The sequence below is a fragment of the Epinephelus moara genome, chromosome 11 (assembly GCF_006386435.1).
Source record: "Epinephelus moara isolate mb chromosome 11, YSFRI_EMoa_1.0, whole genome shotgun sequence".
NCBI classification, from domain to species: Eukaryota; Metazoa; Chordata; class Actinopteri; order Perciformes; family Serranidae; genus Epinephelus; species Epinephelus moara.
In genome coordinates, this window is record NC_065516.1 from 18,413,802 (window position 1) to 18,433,403 (window position 19,602).

Genomic DNA, 19,602 nt, shown 5'->3' on the forward strand with positions numbered 1-19,602 from the left:
CCAGAGATTATTATATAAATATTTTTCATTTAACACTTGAGGAGATGTGTCACCGCCGGAGACACTGCCGTTTGATATGTTTCAGGCTGATGGACCGTTTCCAGGATAACTTATTAAATTAAGATTGTTTAAGATGTGTGCTTTTAGCTAATAGTAATGTTAACAACAGTTAACCGGTAGCAGGTTAACAACTGTTAGTTAACTTGACTTAATGTATAATTGTCACCACTGTGCAATGCATCTTGGAATAGACTGGGCCACGAAGGATTCATCTGTTGCATCCTCCAAATTCTGGGAAAGAAGGCTGCATTTCTTGGCCGCATCTGAAGGAGCCTTCGATATGGGACAGCCTTGGTCGCACGAATGTGATGCAATCGGTCTTCAAATGCAGCCTTTGAAGGCTGCAGCCCCTGAATTGAGACACAGCTAATGTTTATGAATGACATCAGCTGACAGGTAGTAAACATGGACCCAAGCAGTTGCCTAGAAATGCTATTCCAGTAAAACTGGTCCAAAAAGAAGTGCTGCTAAAGTGTAGTTATACCAGCAGCAATGATAATGTAGAGACGCCGAGAGCACAGGTGTGGAAGACCTGTAAATGCTGACCAAGTGGAACAGGTTTTTTCAGGCAGGGCCTTAAAGAGACAAGTTATGGTGGAGTGTTTCTGACAGAGGGTAAATAGAGGTATAATCAGGCAATTCAATACAAAAGCAGGTGACTTTCATTTGGTTAAAACTCACATGACAAACGTACACCATAGCAAATCAGGACAGAACAACTTTAATTTAAAGATTTGTCAAAACAGTTTTTATGGAAGACAACTCTTCTACAAAAATTCGACTACTGACACATCCAGTCCACCTTCCCTTATAAAAAGCTAATACTAGTAGAGTTGACTTGAAGCAGCAACCACACTGGCATAATGAACAGAGCTGGAAACAATGTGCAGTCAGTCACTTTGAGCTGAAAACAAAACACGACCTTGAGGAGTCGCTTTGTTTTTCCAAACTGAGGCGTGAAAATGTGATGATTTCTGGCACAGGAGCATTTTTACCTTTGGAATACTGATAACAGCGGGTACAAAAGGACCCGTGACTAAAGTGTGTTTTCAATACAGTTAACTACAACAATGCAGCGTTTCTTTACTGATGATGTTGAAATGTGTGTCTTAAGTTCTGGGAAAGCTTTTTGTGATTAACGGGTAGTCTTATCAAAAAAGATAAAGCAAGAAAACACTGAACATGCACCTGTACCGCCTATAACCTGGAAACAGTACAGCAGTTACCATATTTGTTTCTTACTATTTCAGCGTCATCCTACATTTAAAATATACAAAGGAATATGAAAAGATATTTGGCAGTGAAAGGCAGAATCTCGCAGATCATCACTGGAATGTCTTTGGCTCTCAAACAAAAATCATACTAAAGAAATAAACGTCAACTAAAATTGGGATGCATATATTTGAACCAGCAAAGAACACACAAGCCCCGGCAAGACTGGCTCCTGGGACACAACTCACACAGGTCCAACAGATAAAGTACAAACTTGTTTAAAAGCCTCTTATGATTAATAACAAAATCTACGGCATAATTACCTGTGTTAAAATCTTAATTACCTACTTAAACCACAACATAAATAGAAGGATCCCAATCATAAATTACTCTATCATACATGTATAAACAATACAGCACAATATTCCACAAGCAAGAAAGTGCTCCCTTTCTTCTGTGGTAGAAGAACTCTTCAGCTTTCACAGACCCCCTGAACAATGGGAATGCAAACATGACCAACTATGTTACGTGCAATATTTTAACAAAAACCTAAGTTATGATTGAGCATTGAAACGATTCTGTAGTGTTGCCTCTTCACTTTCACTCACCACTGATATGAGCAGAGAATTTAAACTATTCAACACAAAAAAACATTCAGTTTAACTAAAAAAAAAATCATGTCTGTAAAACAGGAAGCGAATATTATAAGTTATAAAAGTGCAAAAACAGATGGTCAAGAAGACAATCAGATACAACACTATGAGATGACTGAGACTTGGAGCAGACTACTTCAGTCAGAATCCCTTGTTTTTCTTCAGAAACAGCTGATATTTAAAAGGTTGATAAGGCACTTCAAAGTGTCTGCAGCACATCTGGACCCCGAGCTCAGAATCATCTGTTTAGACGAACTTCCTTTTTCCAGTTGCTTTCAACATGTGCTGCCCAAACTGTGAAAACAGACAGAAGACAGAATAAGTGTCACAAGCATGAGCCTCTCATCCGTGAGTAGATGCACACTTCCTTCTACACGGTGATAGGGTTGACGGGTGGAGTTTGGTAGAAGGAAAATAGTTGCTACATGAAACTGCTCCCAACAAGGTCTGTGGATTAAGTAACTGGGTCATGATTTCTGGAAAGAGACATTGCTGTAGAGTTTTTCACATGTGTTTTGATGGTGCTTTGAGCACCACAAGCCGAGTGACATCTAGTTCCATTATACTTGAGAGAAGGCAGACATCTCTACGGCTGATATCTCCAACATTAGCCAACTCACGCCAAACAATCTTGACTGATATATAGCACTACAGGTAAGAGGAAAAAAAAGTATTTTTAATTTAGGGGTGAACTGTCCCTTTAAGACAAGATCAGTCAAATTACATGTACTTGATTCCTAAAATGAGGAAAGAATATAAAAACCCTGAAGTTCCACCTCATGAAAAATGTTATATAGAGTAATTCAAAAAACAATTCATAAATGGCGGATATTGTGGCATCTGTGGCATGTACACAGTAACATCTCTCACCAAAGGGGTTTCAGTTTGAGGTTTTACTTCTTGAAGTGTGAAATCCTCCTTGTCTCCTTGTTCACTGACGCTGTTGTGTCGATACCGATGGGCAAACTTGCGTTTCAGGGCCTCTGCGATGAGAGCTGCAGCATCTGTAGGATCGCTGGACTTCAATTTGGCTTCACCTTCCACTGGACGACTATGAAACACACAGTTCACAAACAATAACAATTAGAATTTGATTATTTGTGTGGTATACAAACATGTCTGATTCACTATTTAAGCAGACCCCCACCTTTTGACTGATCGCAACTTGACTTTGTTCATGTCTTTCAGGACGTCAAGCATGCTGGGGATTTCTGCCGGCTTTGAATCCAAAAGTGTCTGACTGTTTGTCTTCTTCCCCTTGCGCTCCCTTATCAAGTCAATGGCAGAAAATGTCCGCTGGAGATTGGAGAGTGGTGGTGGTGGTGGTGGAGGAGGAGGTGGTGGTGGGGGAGGGGGAGGCAGGGTGCCACAGGGTGGAGGGGGAGGTGGAGGTGTCCCTGTGGTAGCAGCTGAGGTGAGACAAAGGAAAGAGAAATCCTAAGGCTGTGTGACATGTGAAACTCTGCTGCCATCTGCAGGAGACTTTACATCACTGCAGTGAAGCAAACAAACAAATCACTCAATACATTTACGCCACAAGGAAAGAGATAAGACTGTTTTGTGTAAGAGATACCTGGCTGCGTGTTCTTTTCCTGAGCCAATACAATTTGTGCTATCTGAGCTCTGAGTTTGGCGAGTTCTGTCTCCAGTGCGCTGATCTTCTGAATGGCCTCATCATTGGCGACTGTTGGCCCCTGAGGGTCCGGAGTCTCCTGCTGCAGGCTCGGTAGTGACCTCTGGCGGGTTAAGGATTGTCTCTGAGGATGAGGCTCGCGGGCTCGAAACACGAGTCCTGGTGGGATTACTGACCTGTTTCAATAAGACAGAATTACTTGCAGTTATTAGCAATTAGCAATTATCCTGCTGGAAGATGTGAGCCAAGAAATAATTAATAATTATAATAACATTTAACTCACGAAACAAAGTGTTTTACAAAGATAAAAAATAGTAGACAATGATAAAAACAATTTAAAAACAGTGTAATAGTTATTTAAACTAAACAAAACGAACTACATATGAGAGAGTAAATTAAGTACAATAAAACAATACAAATAAAATACTGATTGAATAAAATTTCAGAAAATGTATATAAATAAGTTTTAAGGAGTGACTTAACAGGTAAAGAGTGAATACAGGCCACAAGCCAACTTAAAGCACACTTAAAAATATGATTTTAAGAGGGATTTAAAAGAAGATAAAGAGCTCCCCAGTCTGATTTCCTCAAGGAGGTTGTTCCAAAGAATGGGGGCCGTTAACAGAAAGGTCCCAATCACCCTTGGTCCTGAGCATAGATTGTGGAATGGCAAGCCAAACTTTGGCTCTACAAGATCATTATCCTGCTCTCACCTGGGTCTGCCAAACAAGTTGTCATCATCATCATCATCATCATCCTCCTCATCCCTGTCAAGCCAGCCGACATCAGCCAGAGAGGCCACCAAACCATTCTGCCTCCTGGCGCTGATCAGGACACCAGCCTCCTCACTGTATGGATAAAGCTATCAGAGAGAGAACAGCTATGTTCAACATTTGGACAAAAAAAAACTCAGAAAGACATGCCAAAGTTGAGCACATACCAGGACACATTACAACACGGCATTTCAACAACTAATAAAAGGAGGTAATCAAGTAGAAAATAGGAAATGAGGGTAGTTAAGAAGGAGGAGGTGAGGGGATCTCTATAGTGTTAATGAAAGGTTGAGGTAGGTTAGAATGTAGCTCTGTGGGTCTTAAATCAGCACAAGATTGTTGCTGAAGAAACTGACCTAAAGCAGACAGACTGCATTCCTCAGAGCGAGGGAGGGAGGCTGGAGACAGGAGAAAAGAAGAAAAGAGAACGCACAGCGTTGAAAGAGACAGAAAGGTAAAGAAAAGCAGTTCAGTTTTCAAAATGACATGGTGCTGAGCAGAAATATCTCAAAAGTTGATTTGTTAACAGTTTAAAAACTTCTGCACACAGTCAGTGCTGTTTGGATAAGAAAATATCTCTGTTCCAATGACTTCATCCTGTCTGTTTATGGTTCAGAAATGAAAACAGTCACACGACCTGAGGTAAACAAAAGCTGGGAGAGGGTACATGATTTGATGTCACGTAACTGTGACTCCAGCAGTCACGAGAGACAGGGCGATATCAAATGTGACAACACGCCGTGATCTTACAACAACACAAGATATACATGCTGCTTGTTCAAGTCAGTTAAATGACACAATATTATAAAAAATACATTTGTGATAGTGGTAACATTCCCTCACCTGAAAATGAACCCTGGCGCAGGGTTGAAGAGGAAGAGTAGAGGCTATTCTCCTCACAATACTCCTTGAGGACCCATAAGGCTTGGCTGATCCAAAAGCCTGTGAAACAAAATGTAAAACACATCATTTACATCACTAATAAAAGAAAAAAATAATGTGCCACAACCTGCAAATTACAGTTAACATTGATTTTTTTTGACAATTATATTTGCTGAAATTCTAAAGTCCATAATATGATTTCAATTCAATTTCGGGGCCTGCAGTCCATATTCGATGACATAAGTAAATGCCTCATTGTCTTTTTCTTGGCTGCTTGCCATTATCTGCCTGGCTCTAGGCCGCTAGCAATGTTCTAACGTTTGAAAGGGATGTGTGCTCATGTGCTTAGATGAAAATGGTGACTCAGATGTACAATGAGAATTTTGAAAGAAAGGTGTATCGTCAAGGTGGCTATATGTATCAATGTTTTCACTTTTCGACGCTGATATTGGATTGTTGGCCTTTGATTAAGTATATCGATCCAAATTGATGTCCATCCATGGTCAATATCTCTCAGATCTTGCACATAAGAGACCCTAACAAGGAGCTTTCAGGTGAGAGCAACACAAAGGCACAACACAGAGGTGTGCAAAGGTCTGTGTAAGACAATGAAATCACATTTTGAAATGTATGAAAACAGTGCATTCAGCAGACATTCACTGAGTCAGACATCAACATAAATTGTCACATACCAGGTCCATTTCGATCTGTGGATTATCTTTACTCATTTCTGTTGATGTGTTTCACAAGCGCAGATAGACACATGCCTTAACACAGAGGGCATCATCACCAAACAGTCTTCTAGGGGAAACACAGAGCAAGAGTAAGAGGTTCAGGTAGAATCATCTTAAACACAAAACTTAAAACTAACAATGACTTCTTGTGCCTCTGCAAGGTGTGTGAAGATGCTCCTGTACAACTGGCATACACTCTGGATCAGCCTTTGGTGGTATAGACTGATATTAAAATTGAAAAGCAATACAGTTATCTGTCCAATATTACCATTGCTAATACGATTTATCTAATAGTTTTCCTGACAAGTGCGGCATGTAACACAACTGTCAGTGGAAACAAAGTAATTGAAAGTTATAATCTTCACATGAATAATATTTATTAAGAAGTGTAAAGCTTCTATTTAAGCAGGGGCACTTATGCAAATAATAAAAAGACATACAGCAGGATAATGAGTTAAGGCTAAGTAGCTATGGTTAGCTAAAGATGCATAAACAAATAAAGCATAGTCAGAGATGTATAACTGGTTTAATGTACTTAATGCCTTTTGTGTTGTTTGTTTTGCGATGTTAACTTGACTTGTCACTTGACTGCTATAACACTGCAATTTCCCACTGAGAGCATCCATGTCTCACCATAATTATGCGAGCAAACGTTTCCAAGCTAACATTTACCGCTGTTTGTTGTTTTGCGAGCTGAGAACTTACACAATATACCAAGAAACGAATAACAGTGAGTCAGTGGCAGCTCTGTGACAGATGTTAGGGGGTTTACGACAGGCTAATGTGCTGGCTAAGCTAATTAAAGCTAATAAAACCGGCGAATCCTAACTTTAGCGGGCTATATGGCTATATGCTAACAGGGACAGCAGGCTAGCTAACTCCAGCTAACTTTAACAACCGCTGACAAATGTATTAGGATACATTGAAGACACGCGCAGTTCTGGTTACCCCCAACGTTTGATATTCAACTGTGTTAACGTTATATCCATAATCGATAATCGGTTGTGTGAGTGCGTGACTTTGAAACTAACTTACCGAGTCTGACGCTAGCAAACAACTCCAAGTTTTTCCACCTTGTCAACGGACGGACATCTGCAGCAGGCGGTGACTAAACAGGGAACACTCAGGGAATACACGTTAGGGCCAATGGGATTATACGGATTACAATGGATAGGTTGTAGCCATGGAATGCCACCATTGGTTAGCCATATTGATTGATAGATAAATTAACCAATTGGATTTCACCTTCAAAACAAAACTATCTAATGATTTGGTATCATATCTGTCAATCAAAATATAGCGTCCAATCAAATACCATAAATCGTGTGTATGTTCGTTATACTTCCCTACGTTTGCCGGTGGAGATATGTCCGCTTTAACATGCTGGGATTCTTATGGAAAACTGGGATGTCTGCGTTCACATAACAGCTGTACCCATTGATGTGCCACAAAACCCAAACAGTGAGCACAGCTGCTAGCGACGGGACCATAGTAAAGAAAGAGGCGCAGGCCCAGCGTTAGTTAAATTGTCCTGTTACAGTTTTGTGGTGGCATCGGGACTTTTTGTGACGTCGTTGTCGCATCTGTTGTAACTTAAGTCGAGTGGGGTTGTCTCATGGTGTTACTAAAAACTGACAGAAAGGTATGTTGTAATTGTCAAGTGACGTTAGCTAGCTTAGCTTAGCTGCCGAATCGCCTCTGTACCACAGGGCGTGATTTGAGGTGAGGTTGGGGGTCGTAGAAAGTGTCTTTGGCAAAAACGGGTACTTGTATTTTGGGTTACGAAGATTTCGTGATTCTGTTAGTAGTATGCGTGGGGTTAAACCGTATGGCTTTCAGAATTAGCTTAACAAACTATGCTAAAATATATGTTCTTAAATGTCCTAACAATGCATATAAGTAACTTTACAGGTGTCACCAACCTGTCAGGTTGTGCAGCACAATGGATGGAGGTTATTGCTGATGTACAGCCTCAAAAACTCCCCAAAATCAGTGAAACGTGCTGTAAGACAATGGGATAATTGTAAAAGTTTGGCACTAGTACATGCAACTGACACCTCACTTTGTAAGGTGCATCATTTTTCTGCACCAAAGTGGTTTTAAAATACATTTTGGGGTGTTATGTTTGTTGGTTTGTTTCCTGCATCAAATTATTTGTAGTTTTGCAACAAATGGTACCACAGATCAATTTGATCAGTTGATTAATAGAAAATTATTTGTGAGCAATCATTGACAATCAAATAATAATGACCTTTATTAAAATAAAAGGCCAAACATTAACTGGTTCAAGCTTCTCACATGTAAAAATCTGATTGTCTCGGTGTCATATTACTGTAAACTGAATATATTGTGGCTTTTTTCATGAGTGATCAGAAAAATAAGCATTTTGATTCGTCGTCTTGGATTTTGGGGAACCGTGATAGTCACTTTTAACCATTTTCTGACAAACTGTAGTCCTTACATCTAATTTAGACAATCTACAGGTCGATTAATAATGAAAGAATGTTTAGCTGAAGCCCTCGTTTTTATGATGTGAGATCCCTGATTTACCTTATCTTTTTTCCAGTAGAGTGAAGAGGTTGGTTTAATGTGCGTGGCATCAAGACAAGAGGCACCATGAGTGCGGAGCTGGATGCACTGGCCGTGGTGAACCAGCTGCGAGATCTTGCTGCAGACCCCCTGAACCGAAGAGCCATAGTAGAAGACCAAGGCTGTCTGCCAGGTCTCATCCTTTTTTTGGACCACCCCAACCCACAGGTCGTCTACTCTGCACTATTGGTAAGCAGCATCCGAATATTTACATTTTCTTTATGTGCTCACACATAAAGAACTTTACATCACAGATAGTTGGTGGTGGAAGAAAAAGAAGAAAACTAGTTTTGACTACACAAGGCTGAATATTCAGTGCTGCCATACAAAGAAAGAAATGAAATATTTATAAATCTATTTGAAATATCTACAGCAGCTGTTAGGTTAAAGTAGTCCTGGTTGAATAAGCAGTAGTGCTCCCTGCTGGTTCTGTAATTGAGGTGTTTTCTGCTCATGTCATATTTTGCCCCCCCTGCTGTTCAGCAGTGTTAGAGCCGGCCTCAGTGACCGTCTGAAGGCCATTTCTCCTACTACTGTGTCCCAGTCACATGCTGATACATGGCGACTTTAAAACAGCTACATACTTAAAAACACTGTGCAATGGTGACATCTGCTGTCTGTTTTGTGGTGTAAACACAACACAAAGTCTTGATATAGCAACCTCTCCCCACTTCCACCACCCTCCCGTACAGTACATGACTTGTATTGTGAGTGCGCATTTAAGTGCTTTTATGTAACAGTTGCTCCTTGATGGTAACCCGTGAAGTGTAAACACGGGGTCGGTGCGTGTGTATTTATTTTGGGTTATGTAATATTTCACCACTGCACATGCTGGCCCATTCTAAAAGCTCCCTCACTCTCTTGTGATATCACAAAGGGTCTGACAGCTTTCAGCGGCGGATAGATAACGCTTGCCCTTGTCCTTGCAGGCCGTGCGCTACCTGGCAGAATGTCGAGCCAACAGGGAGAAGATGAAGGGCGAGCTGGGCATGATGCTGAGTTTGCAGAATGTCATGCAGAAGCAAGTCCCTGTCACCACCTCATCACACACACACACACACACACACACACACACACACACACACACACACACATGCTCACTGTGCACTTTCTTTACATAAAACCTTAACCTAGGATTTCTTTTGTTTTGCACAATGTGTGCCAGTCTGCAAATTTTCCAGGCAGGGTGATGTCCTTCTATTTGCCATGTCAGGATGAATGTGATTAAAGTTGAATTAGAGCAGGGTGCTAAATGGTTAAACTGCTGTTTCTGCATCTTATAGATTTTAATGCATCTTGCCACCTCTCATTTTCTCGATGAGTCTACTTGCGAGTTTTTACTGATGTGAGCTCATATTTGCTTTTGTTTTGTCGTTGAGTTAGCGGGTTGTTTTGCAGAGGTGGCTCATTTTGCACACATGGTATATTTCAGGCATATTTCTTTGTTGCTTGCTGGTCTTGTATCGTTTATGAGCTTTTCTAGAAGCACTGTACACAATTTTAATGTCCTAAAAGAGCATGATGAACCCACTCTGGTCACTTGTGTGGTGTCGAAGGCAGGTCTGCTTTGAGGAGGTGTTCTGCTCCAGATAGCTGGTCCCACCCGAGGGTCAGTGGCAGTTTTGCTAAGTGGCTGCTGGTCATCATCAGCACCCTGATAGAAATAGACCTATGTTCAAATGGCCGGCTGTAGATTGTATGATTATGCTTCCCCCCCCTCCCCCCTCTTCTCCTGCGGCAAAGCTCTTGCCTGCCCTGGAGTGCGCCAGTCACTTCAGCTAGTCAGGCGTGGCATCAAGAGGAGCCCTGCAGTAACGGCAGCAGCTTTCCCTGCTCGCAGTCCAGTCAATCTGACTTTGGGTAGAGGTCGATCATAGCTGGACAGAGTGGGAACACATGGCTGACGGGGGCCGTCCAGCATAGTTGCACCAAACAGGTGTGAATACCATTTTTTTAAGATCTGAAGCTCAGGAAGACGTGGCCTCTTATGCAGTGCATGAACGTAAAGAATAGATGATGAAATCAATCCGAGAGAGTGTTTGCCTTCCATAGAGCTGGAGTAAGGATGTGTTGTATGGTGCTGGAGAGCACCAGGCTCCCAGAGGGCACCCAGGCCAGACAGCTGATGTCGTATGTGGTTACTATGGAAGGAGTGATGACTTGATGACATATGAAGCCATGTAGCCTGCAGGTTTATCTCAGGATCCCTCACAAAATATCCGCAACTGCAACTGACCTCATGTGGCTTTTTTAAGGAAAGCTGCGGCCCACTAAAATATTATGCTCTGCTGTGGATTTTTTTTTTTGCTAAACGGGCAGTAAAAACATGACTGAAGTGCAGAATAGGCTTAATTATCATGAGTGTGAACCAGAGAAATAGAGAGTTGAACGGACACTCCCATTCAGACCAACATACCAGGATGGTCAGAGCAGTGGCCATTTTTATGTGTATCTAAACTTAAGTCTAAACAAACTGACTTGTGGCAGCTCACTAAGGTCACTCACAAAGTATGAAGCATGGAGAGGCGTTTTCAGTGCACCGTCTCGATTGCCTTGCTGCTAGAGAGAAATTGTGGATTGCTGAGTTTATGTTACAGTGTTATATAGTGAGAAAGGTATCCTCTGTAGTTTTAGCAGAGACTTCACTACCTTTTTAAACAGCACAATAAACACAGAAAGGGAAAGGGAGTATTCTTGCAACTATTTATACATAAAAATACAGACACACACCAGTCCAAGTTTCTCTGAACTAAGACTAGCTTGATTACCTTGTTAACTCATCATGAAACACACTTCATTTAAGCTCCACAGAGACAATATAACACTTGGTTAACGTTAGTCTTTGCAGGGCGACCTCTAGCTCTCCTGGTAGAGTGTGCGCCCTATATTGGCTGAGTCCTTTGCATGGGCCTGGGTCCGATTCCAACCTGTGGCCCTTTCCCCTGTCTCTTCCTCATTTCCTGTCAATCTCCAGCTGCATTGTCTGTCACTGCGGCATCCTTGAGCTCAGGGCTACATCTCCAGCGTTAGAACAGGAAGGACATGGTCAGATTCAGGCTTCATCCATTGAAGGTTATGAAATGGAAACTTAATTAATTTCAAGTTTAGGCACAATTTAAACTTCTTCTCTCACACAGACAGAGGCATACAGGCTTCATAATTTGTCTGCTTTGGCAGTGGTTTGCTATCTCGCCTTTAACAGAAGAATTTTGTCACAATAGTGTGACCATTTGAAAGTGCACATGACTCAGGTTACCTACTCTTTACATCATCATACCTACACTGAACTGCATTGCACCTTTAGTGTTGTTACAGATGTACCTACAAATATGCTACTGATCACTTGTGTGTACATAAACTACATTTCACCCCAAAAAAACCCCCAATGTAAGTAATATTTTTTACTGATTGTCTCCCCCTCTTCCCTTTCTTTACCCTCTCTCTGTCACCAAAGGAGTACGTCACCCGGGGAGACCAAACTGCTGGCCTCTGAGATCTATGAGATCTTGCAGTTAGCTGGTAAAGAACAGGCCGAGCAGGCCGAGGCAGCGGCTGCCTCCTGCCAGCGTAAAGCCCAGTTCTTCCTGGGCTCCAACAACAAGAGGGCCAAAACTGTGGTGCTGCACATTGATGGACTGGATGATCCTGTGAGTGATCACACATTCAGGACTTAACACGACATGCTGGCACTCATCCGTCATGCTCAAACACACCAAATGTCTGTTAATGCACAAAAATCTTTTTTGGGGCTATCGTGTTTGCTGCTGTCATTATCACAGCGTTGTCAGTGTGGCTTAGCGGTGTCTATCTGGCACATGATAAGGGGGTGGAGGGGTCATGTTGTAAATGTCAGCCATTGAACAGCAGGACGTTGAGATTGAACCTGAATGCTGCTCTGCAGGAAGCTTGCACCTAGCCAGATTACATTACAGCAGACAGACGGCCTCTGGTGGGCTGCATCGCTATCACTACAGCACAAACACACAGCGCTGTGGCAGCTGGAAACCATAGACATGTAAACTCTGTTTCTCAAGAGCATGTTGTATTTAGCAATATAATGTTTTATAATATATTTTTATGGCCACATTTGACCTGATTAAACTGTTGCTGAATCTGCAGCATCCACATTTCCAGCCATACTGCACTCGTGCCATTAACCCATGTCATGTTGGCCTTGTTGTTTCTAGTCATGCCTTTGAACTGTATCCTGTTTGTCATCAGACTCGAAGGAGCCTTTGTGAGGAGGCGTTGCTGAAGATTCGAGGGGTCATCAGCTTCACCTTCCAGATGGCTGTCAAGAGATGTGTTGTCAGGATCCGCTCTGACCTTAAAGCTGAGGTAAATGTCTGTCCTGATGCAGAAATTCATCCAGGAACTTAGAACCAGTTATTTATTTCATCAGCTTCCCAGTTTTAATTTAAAGAATAAACTGTGTTTTATCTGTACCTTTCCTGATTGATTACTAAAGACAACACTGTTTTGTCAAGTGTCCGTAGCCCCTTTTGAACTGCCTGTTCTTGGTTGAAATGTGGCGCCATTATTCCAGTGCACTGCTCTTTATAAAAGGTACAATCAGAGAATGGGGGGAAAGACTTTGTCACCTTTAAGCTGGCAGCTGTGATAATAGCAGTGCCGAATCGGTGTCTATAAAAGGGACAGCCAGCAGGAGCAGGACAGGTGTGACGTTTTGACGACATGTTATGTGTGCAACCCACCCCTGGGAGATTTAAAATGCAGCTAGCATCAGTTCGCAGCTAACTCGAAGAACAGCAGCCGAAAATGTCCACAAATTGGGAAAACAATGAGGTCCGGGAGATTCTAACCCTCCGAGCAGAAGTTGAGATCAACTGCCATATAACAGGGACGGTAAATGATTGTTGTTGCCATGTTATGCCACTGTTATTGTTCAGAAAGCACTGCTGACACGTATGTTATATGTCACACTATAGGCAAACGCTATTGGTTGTGTTAAATGTCTCGTTGTCATGTCTCTTTTGCTTCCACGATGCCGGCATACTTTCCAAAATCACACACTGGAGCGACATGATGCTGCTGTTATTTGACTCTGTGTAAAAATATAAATGCAACATACAAAAGGGACTTTCTTGCGGCCCTATAGCACAGTCTCTGTGAAACTTGTTACACTTAATGTATTTTAACTTGACGTAATAACATTTTAAAACACTTGGAAACATCTATAGCAAGACAAATGTCACTGTCATCTATTGGTTGCTGTGCTGTTGCCTGTTTTTGATATTAAAAGAGGAGGAATCTGCTCCCTTCAGTCACTGCAAAAGTAACAAATGCAACAAAAGTTAGATATGAACTTCATCACTGGTATGTACAACTTGCAAGTAGTCGTCAAGCTTAATCAGAAAAGCTCAGGTTTGCCTAAAACTGATAAAAATGTACTCTTAAATGTCCAGCGTGTAGAATTTAGGAGCGTCTATTGGCAGAACTTGTATATAATATTCATAACTATGTTTTCATTAGTTTATAATCACCTGAAAATAAGAATCATGTTTCCATTACCTTAGAAAGACACAGTTATATCTACAGACAGAGTGGGTCGTCTGCCACATAGTCCACCATGTTGTTTCTATAGTAGCCCAGAATGGACAAACCAGACACTGGCTCTAGATAGCGCCATTCGCGTTTTCACATCGGCCACTGTAGTTCTCCCACATGCTTGGCACGTGGAATAAGTTTCAGTTGTGCAACCTCACTGCTAGATGCCATTAAATCCTACACACTGGACCTTTAACACTCACACTTATATATACTGTATCCAACTGGTTGGATGTCTTGGGCATAACTTTGATATTGGTTTTGGTACCAAAAATACTGAAAGCAGCAGCAGTATTTAGCATTAACATTTGCTTTACCAAGAGTTCTGGTGATGTTTTGAGCTGACAGAAATAAAAAGCATCACAAATGATCACAAAAGTTGTTCTCCCCCCCCTCACAGGCGTTGGGCACAGCAATCAACTCCACCAAAGTAATGAAGGCGCAGCAGGTGGTGAAGACTGACGATGGAGGAGAGGTAAGGACAGCTGAGAGAGAGACTGATATGTGGGAAAGAAACAAACTGTAAGGTCTTGATTTACTTTAAATTGCTGTATGTAAGACTCATTTCCAGTTGATCAGCCTGCCCACTGTATGTTGTGTGTATCGCTGTACAGGCAGTGTAGCCGCCCTTGCCTGTGGCTGAGACTTATTCACACTGACATGATTAGCTAGTCACATCTCTGCCTCAGCCTGTAGGCTAGTTTCTTTTTGCCAAACACATGACCAGTCCCTCGTTGCACCTTTTTTTACAGCAGTGTTACCGATTTGCAGCACAAATGTAACAGAGCTGAATTTGAAGCTGCTAACAAAAATATGAGAGTCCAAAGTGTTTGTTCTACAATAAACTGTAAAGAATTGTTGCTCAAATAATGAGAAATAATTGGCACTGGGCACATTTATAGTCATACATTTTGCGGCCAGCAGGGGTCAGAGCTGGCTCAGTCATGTAATCTGTCTCCACGTGATGATTATTTGGCTCTGTGGTCAAACAACCGTGCTTTATGTTAGTCTTAGAATTCCATAAATCAGGTTTTTTGGACAAATTTTGATGATATTAACACAAATTATTGTTTCTTCTGGTAATTAAAACAAAAATATGATCTGTGTTTGCACAGCTGATTTTGCCATTCCAGGAGGGCTCCGTGGTGCCGGTAGAGGAGAACACCGACATCCCAGACTACCTGCCCGAGGAGGAGAGTCCGTCCCAGGAGCAGGACAAAGCCGTCACGCGCGTAGGCTCCATCACAGACGGCATGGGCTGGCTCAGCACGGCTGCCAACTTCCTGACACGCTCCTTTTACTGGTGACCACTTCCTGTGTTTCTCTCTCTCTCTCTCTCTGCTCCCTGTCTCCTCTAAAGTACCATCCAGCTGCAGCCTTAGCGTCTCTCAGCCTCGCCCCGGACTAAGCCCTGCCTCACGGCCCTACACTAGTCTAGACTCCCCCCTCTCTCTCCGCTAAGCACACAGAAGCCGGCCACATGTGTGCGACAAGTGCTGGACTGCCAAGTGGAACCTGCAATAACTTAAACTTGTGTATATACTGAGCTACAAATCCCACTACTGGCTATATGTGCACAACTATATACTAGCTGCATATGTATCTCACAAGACATAGCCAGAGGACTTCAAATCAGCCGAAACCAAATAGCATTCTGGAAATGTGTATGGCTGCGTTGACAGAGTTGAAATGTGGCAGGCGTATTTAATTATTCTGAGGCTGATTTTGATTACGTTGAAAGTTCCTTTTTTTGTGCATGATTTTTGGTTGCTTCCTCAAATTGTCCTCTTTACGATACATTATTTCCATCTTTAATTTTCTAATTAATTTTGTCTTCCCCCTTCAGTTTTATTAGCATGCTACGAGTCTTTTGTGCCAATCTTGCCTGATGCCTAGATCTGTGACTATTGTGTGTGCCTTTTTTGACATTTTACTTTAATATTTTTCCATCAGTCATTCAAATAATTTAAGAGCTCCGAGCATGTCAGATGTAACGCTCCCAGGTGGCCCTTAGCAGCAGCAGCCAGCCTCCCATAGCTTGTAGCTGACTGAGGTACGTCTCTATAGTAGAAATAGAAAACTAGACACCAGCAAGAGGCCGCAGCCCATTCAGCCACTGGCCCACATGCATTATACTGTTGCATCCTGAAAGAAGAACTCCTTAGCTGATCAATATAACACCCTTCCCTGCGTTTAGCTGGACTCATAGACATGTTTCTATGGCTGGACTCCTCTGATGATGCTATAATGCAGGAATAAAAACCCAATGTGAGCTTGCAGAAGCTGTGAGTTGACTGACAGCTCCTTGTGTTACTTGCACAGACTTTAGGCTACCTCTGCTTTCAGCCCTCTATCTCACATCAGCGTTACAGTCTTCTGTAGTTTTAGTAAAACTCTTACTCAGCATGTGGAAGACAAACCTGTTAGCCGCCTGCTTGTCAAACGTTTCCCCGTGTTACCCAGACTCCCACTGGACATCTTTTTTTTTTTTTTTTTAACAGTATTGTAGCCTCACCTGTTTAGTTCAGTTTTCAGTTTAGCCAGCAGTGTCCTTAAAGCAAAGATCATGTTGGTGCACGCTCACACACACAAACACACACACACACACACACACACACATATACAGTACAGAGGACTCACTAATGCTGTCACATGAGCAGTAGTGGGATACTGGAACAAGGGTGTGGTTATGTACATTTTGTATATGGTGCCTGATTCCCTAAAATCTCAGACCTTACATGTGAAGGAAAATTTTGTTTTTGTAATACTCATTTGCATTTTATGTCACAAAATAGGATAACAGCAGCTAATGCTAACGCTCTTAGCTCCTTTTCTTTAGTCTTTACAACCCGTGACTCACACCAGGTTTAATTATTATCTCCTCTGACTTGTGTGAGTGTCATTAATGATTATTATATACAGTGCTGACCGGGCGACTTTTATTGTTCTGATGGTGCAGAGATGTCACAGTTGGTTGAGGTCAAACGGATAGGGGAATGGCACAGAACGACCTGAGTAATCTGAATTGACGGTGGCTATTCTCTGGAAAAAGCAATAATAATGTTTTGCATTAAGTGTAGTCATCATAGATCAGCCTTTAAAATAATGTTTTTGAATAAAAGTTATTAGTTAAAAGTCAGGATTCTCGTCAGTATTAAAATTTCTTCTTTATTTGTCCGTTTTTGCACAGATTTAATCTCTAAATTGCATCTTGTAATTTCATTTTTAATATTTGGTGACAGCTCATACTGCAGAGAAATACTTGAACATTGTTTCTTAGAACTGTTCTTATGTGTTGATTCAATTGTAAATTACCCACCGCTGTTAGATTAACCACATCTGTAAGGACGACATACCACAAAGTAAGTCCTCAAAAATTTAACTTTATGTGTACAGACTTCATGTGTCTGTCATCAGATGTAATATAATGTAACGCAGATGTTAAAGCTGTAGATTCCCTTACACTGTTAATGCAAACGATGATAAACTTAAAATCAAAATGTGTCTGGTGCTTTTTATTTTTAGCAGAGTTTTTGCAGCTGGTTATGCTGAATATGATAACATAATCTTGACCTATCATTTCCCAGTGTTGCACTCTCATGGCATGTGCAGTGGTCACACCAGTGCTCCAGACCTCACTTTCTCAAATCAAATTGCTGAAGGCAGGGACCATTCTTAGCCAACAGAGAGTAGAAATTTGGTTTTCTTTACTGGTGCATGAGTGAGGTGCCCCAGGGCGATCCTGTGGCCTGCCCACCACCTCCCCCCAGCCTTGGTGCTGGTAGGCAGGCAGAGGCAGCAGCCAGCCCCAGCTGGAGGCCCTGGAGCCACTGATGCTGCTGCTGTTACTGCTGAGCCTCCGATGAAATGCAGTGCCAAGCAGGCCTTCACTGCCCTGCTGTATTATCTAAATGGAAGGTGACTAGAGAGACTGTTTAATGACAATATTGACTCTTTAATATGCTCAGGCCTTTTTAAATTAAACCTTAACTTACCTTTTACACCAAAACACAAAAGACAACTTCACATTTATCCTGGACACATCAGATATATTTTTAAAAAAGTTGCAGCACAGCCCAAACTGTAGTGTTTTAAAGAGGCAAGGATTCAGTGGCATTAAGTGGTGAGGATTGCAGATTCCAACCAGCCATAAGTTCTCTTATGTGCTAAGCGTGATCTCCTGGTTAGAATTCCTCAAGTGTTCATTGGTCAGGAGTTAAATTAACCACAGAGGTCTCTTCCTCTCCAAAACAATCGGACCAGAGGTCTCATTTCTAAAACAACGCGTAGGATCCATATTAGAAATGTACGTATGGACAAAAGACAAAAATGGCGTGCACCAAAAAATAATGAACCAATTTCTACAACAGGCCTCCACCTCACCGTCTGCATCGCCAATTTCCTGTATCTAAAATGTTCATAAGCACGGGTCAAAGTTTCTCCCATCAAGTTTTGGTGGATGACAACTTTTGTATGCTAAGTGGCGTACGCCTCTTTCAGGCCTCGTTTTGTGCGTATGCAGTGTTTATAAATGAGACCTCAGGTGATTAAAACCGATAGAGACAATGAATAAAGTAGTTTCATGTTACAAATCATTGTTTCTCCAACACTGTGTGGCTCATCACAGACAGGCCGCTAGCTCAGCGCCTGCTAATTGTGTGCTCACCTTTTTTCTCTGATAACTTCAGAGCCAGATGCTCAGGAGAGTTTTACAGGGAGCCAAGTCCTCACAGAGGTCTCTTCCTCTCCAAAACAAACAGACGAGATGATTTGAAGCAGTAAAATCACTGAATGAAGCATTTGGGCTGCTCACTAAGATGGCAGGTGCGAAAATGTGAATGGCCCTATGTATGGTGTCTGGTTTGTCTGTAGAAACATGGCGGACTCCGTGGACAAGTATTCACTTGCTATGTAGATATAAACGGTTAATGAAAACAAATGTATGTTCCATTTCTGCCAATATATCCTTCTAAATCCTACACACTGGACCTTTAATCAAGGTCTTTGTTCAAATGAATGAAGAAGTCCAGCATTAGCACGGCTTGTAAATCATTGAGTTACTTGAAAGCTGACTTTTGAAACGTTCAGTGAAGCAGACAGATAACTTATCCAGTTGAGCTGTATCAACTGATAGGCCTGTCATGATAATTACATTATTTATATATGGAGGTAAGAGAAGATGATCGAGGTCATGTCCATAAACTGTGTCATATTTCTGTTGTGTTTACATGCATGATTGTTTGCAGAAGAATATCACCAACACTTTAGTCAACATGATGCCAGAATAAACAGCAGGGTTCTCCTGACTATTATTAGACTTTGACACAGTGCCTAAGCCAAACAGAGAACTATGCTGAGACACGTTTTGCTGTCATTTCTGGTCGGACTGCTTTTGTCCTCTCATCTGCTGTCTGTGTCAGAGTTTCACATGCCAATTCCAACATCTGAATATTCTTAAGAATAGAAGTTTGATACTCTACAAAGGGTGTACATGTATG

General features: G+C 41.8%; 2 protein-coding genes across 4 annotated transcripts; one reads left to right on the forward strand and one right to left on the reverse strand.

The window, feature by feature from the left end:
* Window positions 1-767: 767 nt before the first annotated feature.
* mtfr1 (mitochondrial fission regulator 1) lies at window positions 768-7,075 on the reverse strand. 2 transcript variants are annotated; one of them, XM_050057195.1, is made up of 8 exons: window positions 6,983-7,075; window positions 5,906-6,014; window positions 5,175-5,273; window positions 4,272-4,420; window positions 3,499-3,734; window positions 3,073-3,334; window positions 2,796-2,976; window positions 768-2,219 (listed from the first exon to the last, which is right to left on the reverse strand). In XM_050057195.1, the coding sequence occupies exons 2-8, from the start codon at window positions 5,939-5,941 to the stop codon at window positions 2,172-2,174; spliced, it is 1,011 nt and encodes a 336-aa protein (XP_049913152.1). In that variant the 5' UTR covers window positions 5,942-6,014; window positions 6,983-7,075; the 3' UTR covers window positions 768-2,171. The 2 variants fall into 2 exon arrangements, with proteins under 2 accessions (XP_049913152.1, XP_049913153.1); XM_050057196.1 differs by having other exon boundaries at window positions 5,906-6,011; window positions 6,983-7,074.
* Window positions 7,076-7,386: 311 nt separating this feature from the next.
* On the forward strand, window positions 7,387-17,608 carry armc1 (armadillo repeat containing 1). Of its 2 annotated transcripts, none has more exons than XM_050056837.1 (7): window positions 7,387-7,589; window positions 8,517-8,725; window positions 9,466-9,557; window positions 11,991-12,183; window positions 12,758-12,874; window positions 14,505-14,579; window positions 15,220-17,608. In XM_050056837.1, exons 2-7 carry the CDS (start codon window positions 8,564-8,566, stop codon window positions 15,409-15,411), a joined length of 831 nt encoding a protein of 276 aa, XP_049912794.1. In that variant the 5' UTR covers window positions 7,387-7,589; window positions 8,517-8,563; the 3' UTR covers window positions 15,412-17,608. The 2 variants fall into 2 exon arrangements, with proteins under 2 accessions (XP_049912794.1, XP_049912793.1); XM_050056836.1 differs by having other exon boundaries at window positions 7,388-7,589; window positions 8,514-8,725.
* The last annotated feature ends 1,994 nt before the right edge of the window (window positions 17,609-19,602 follow it).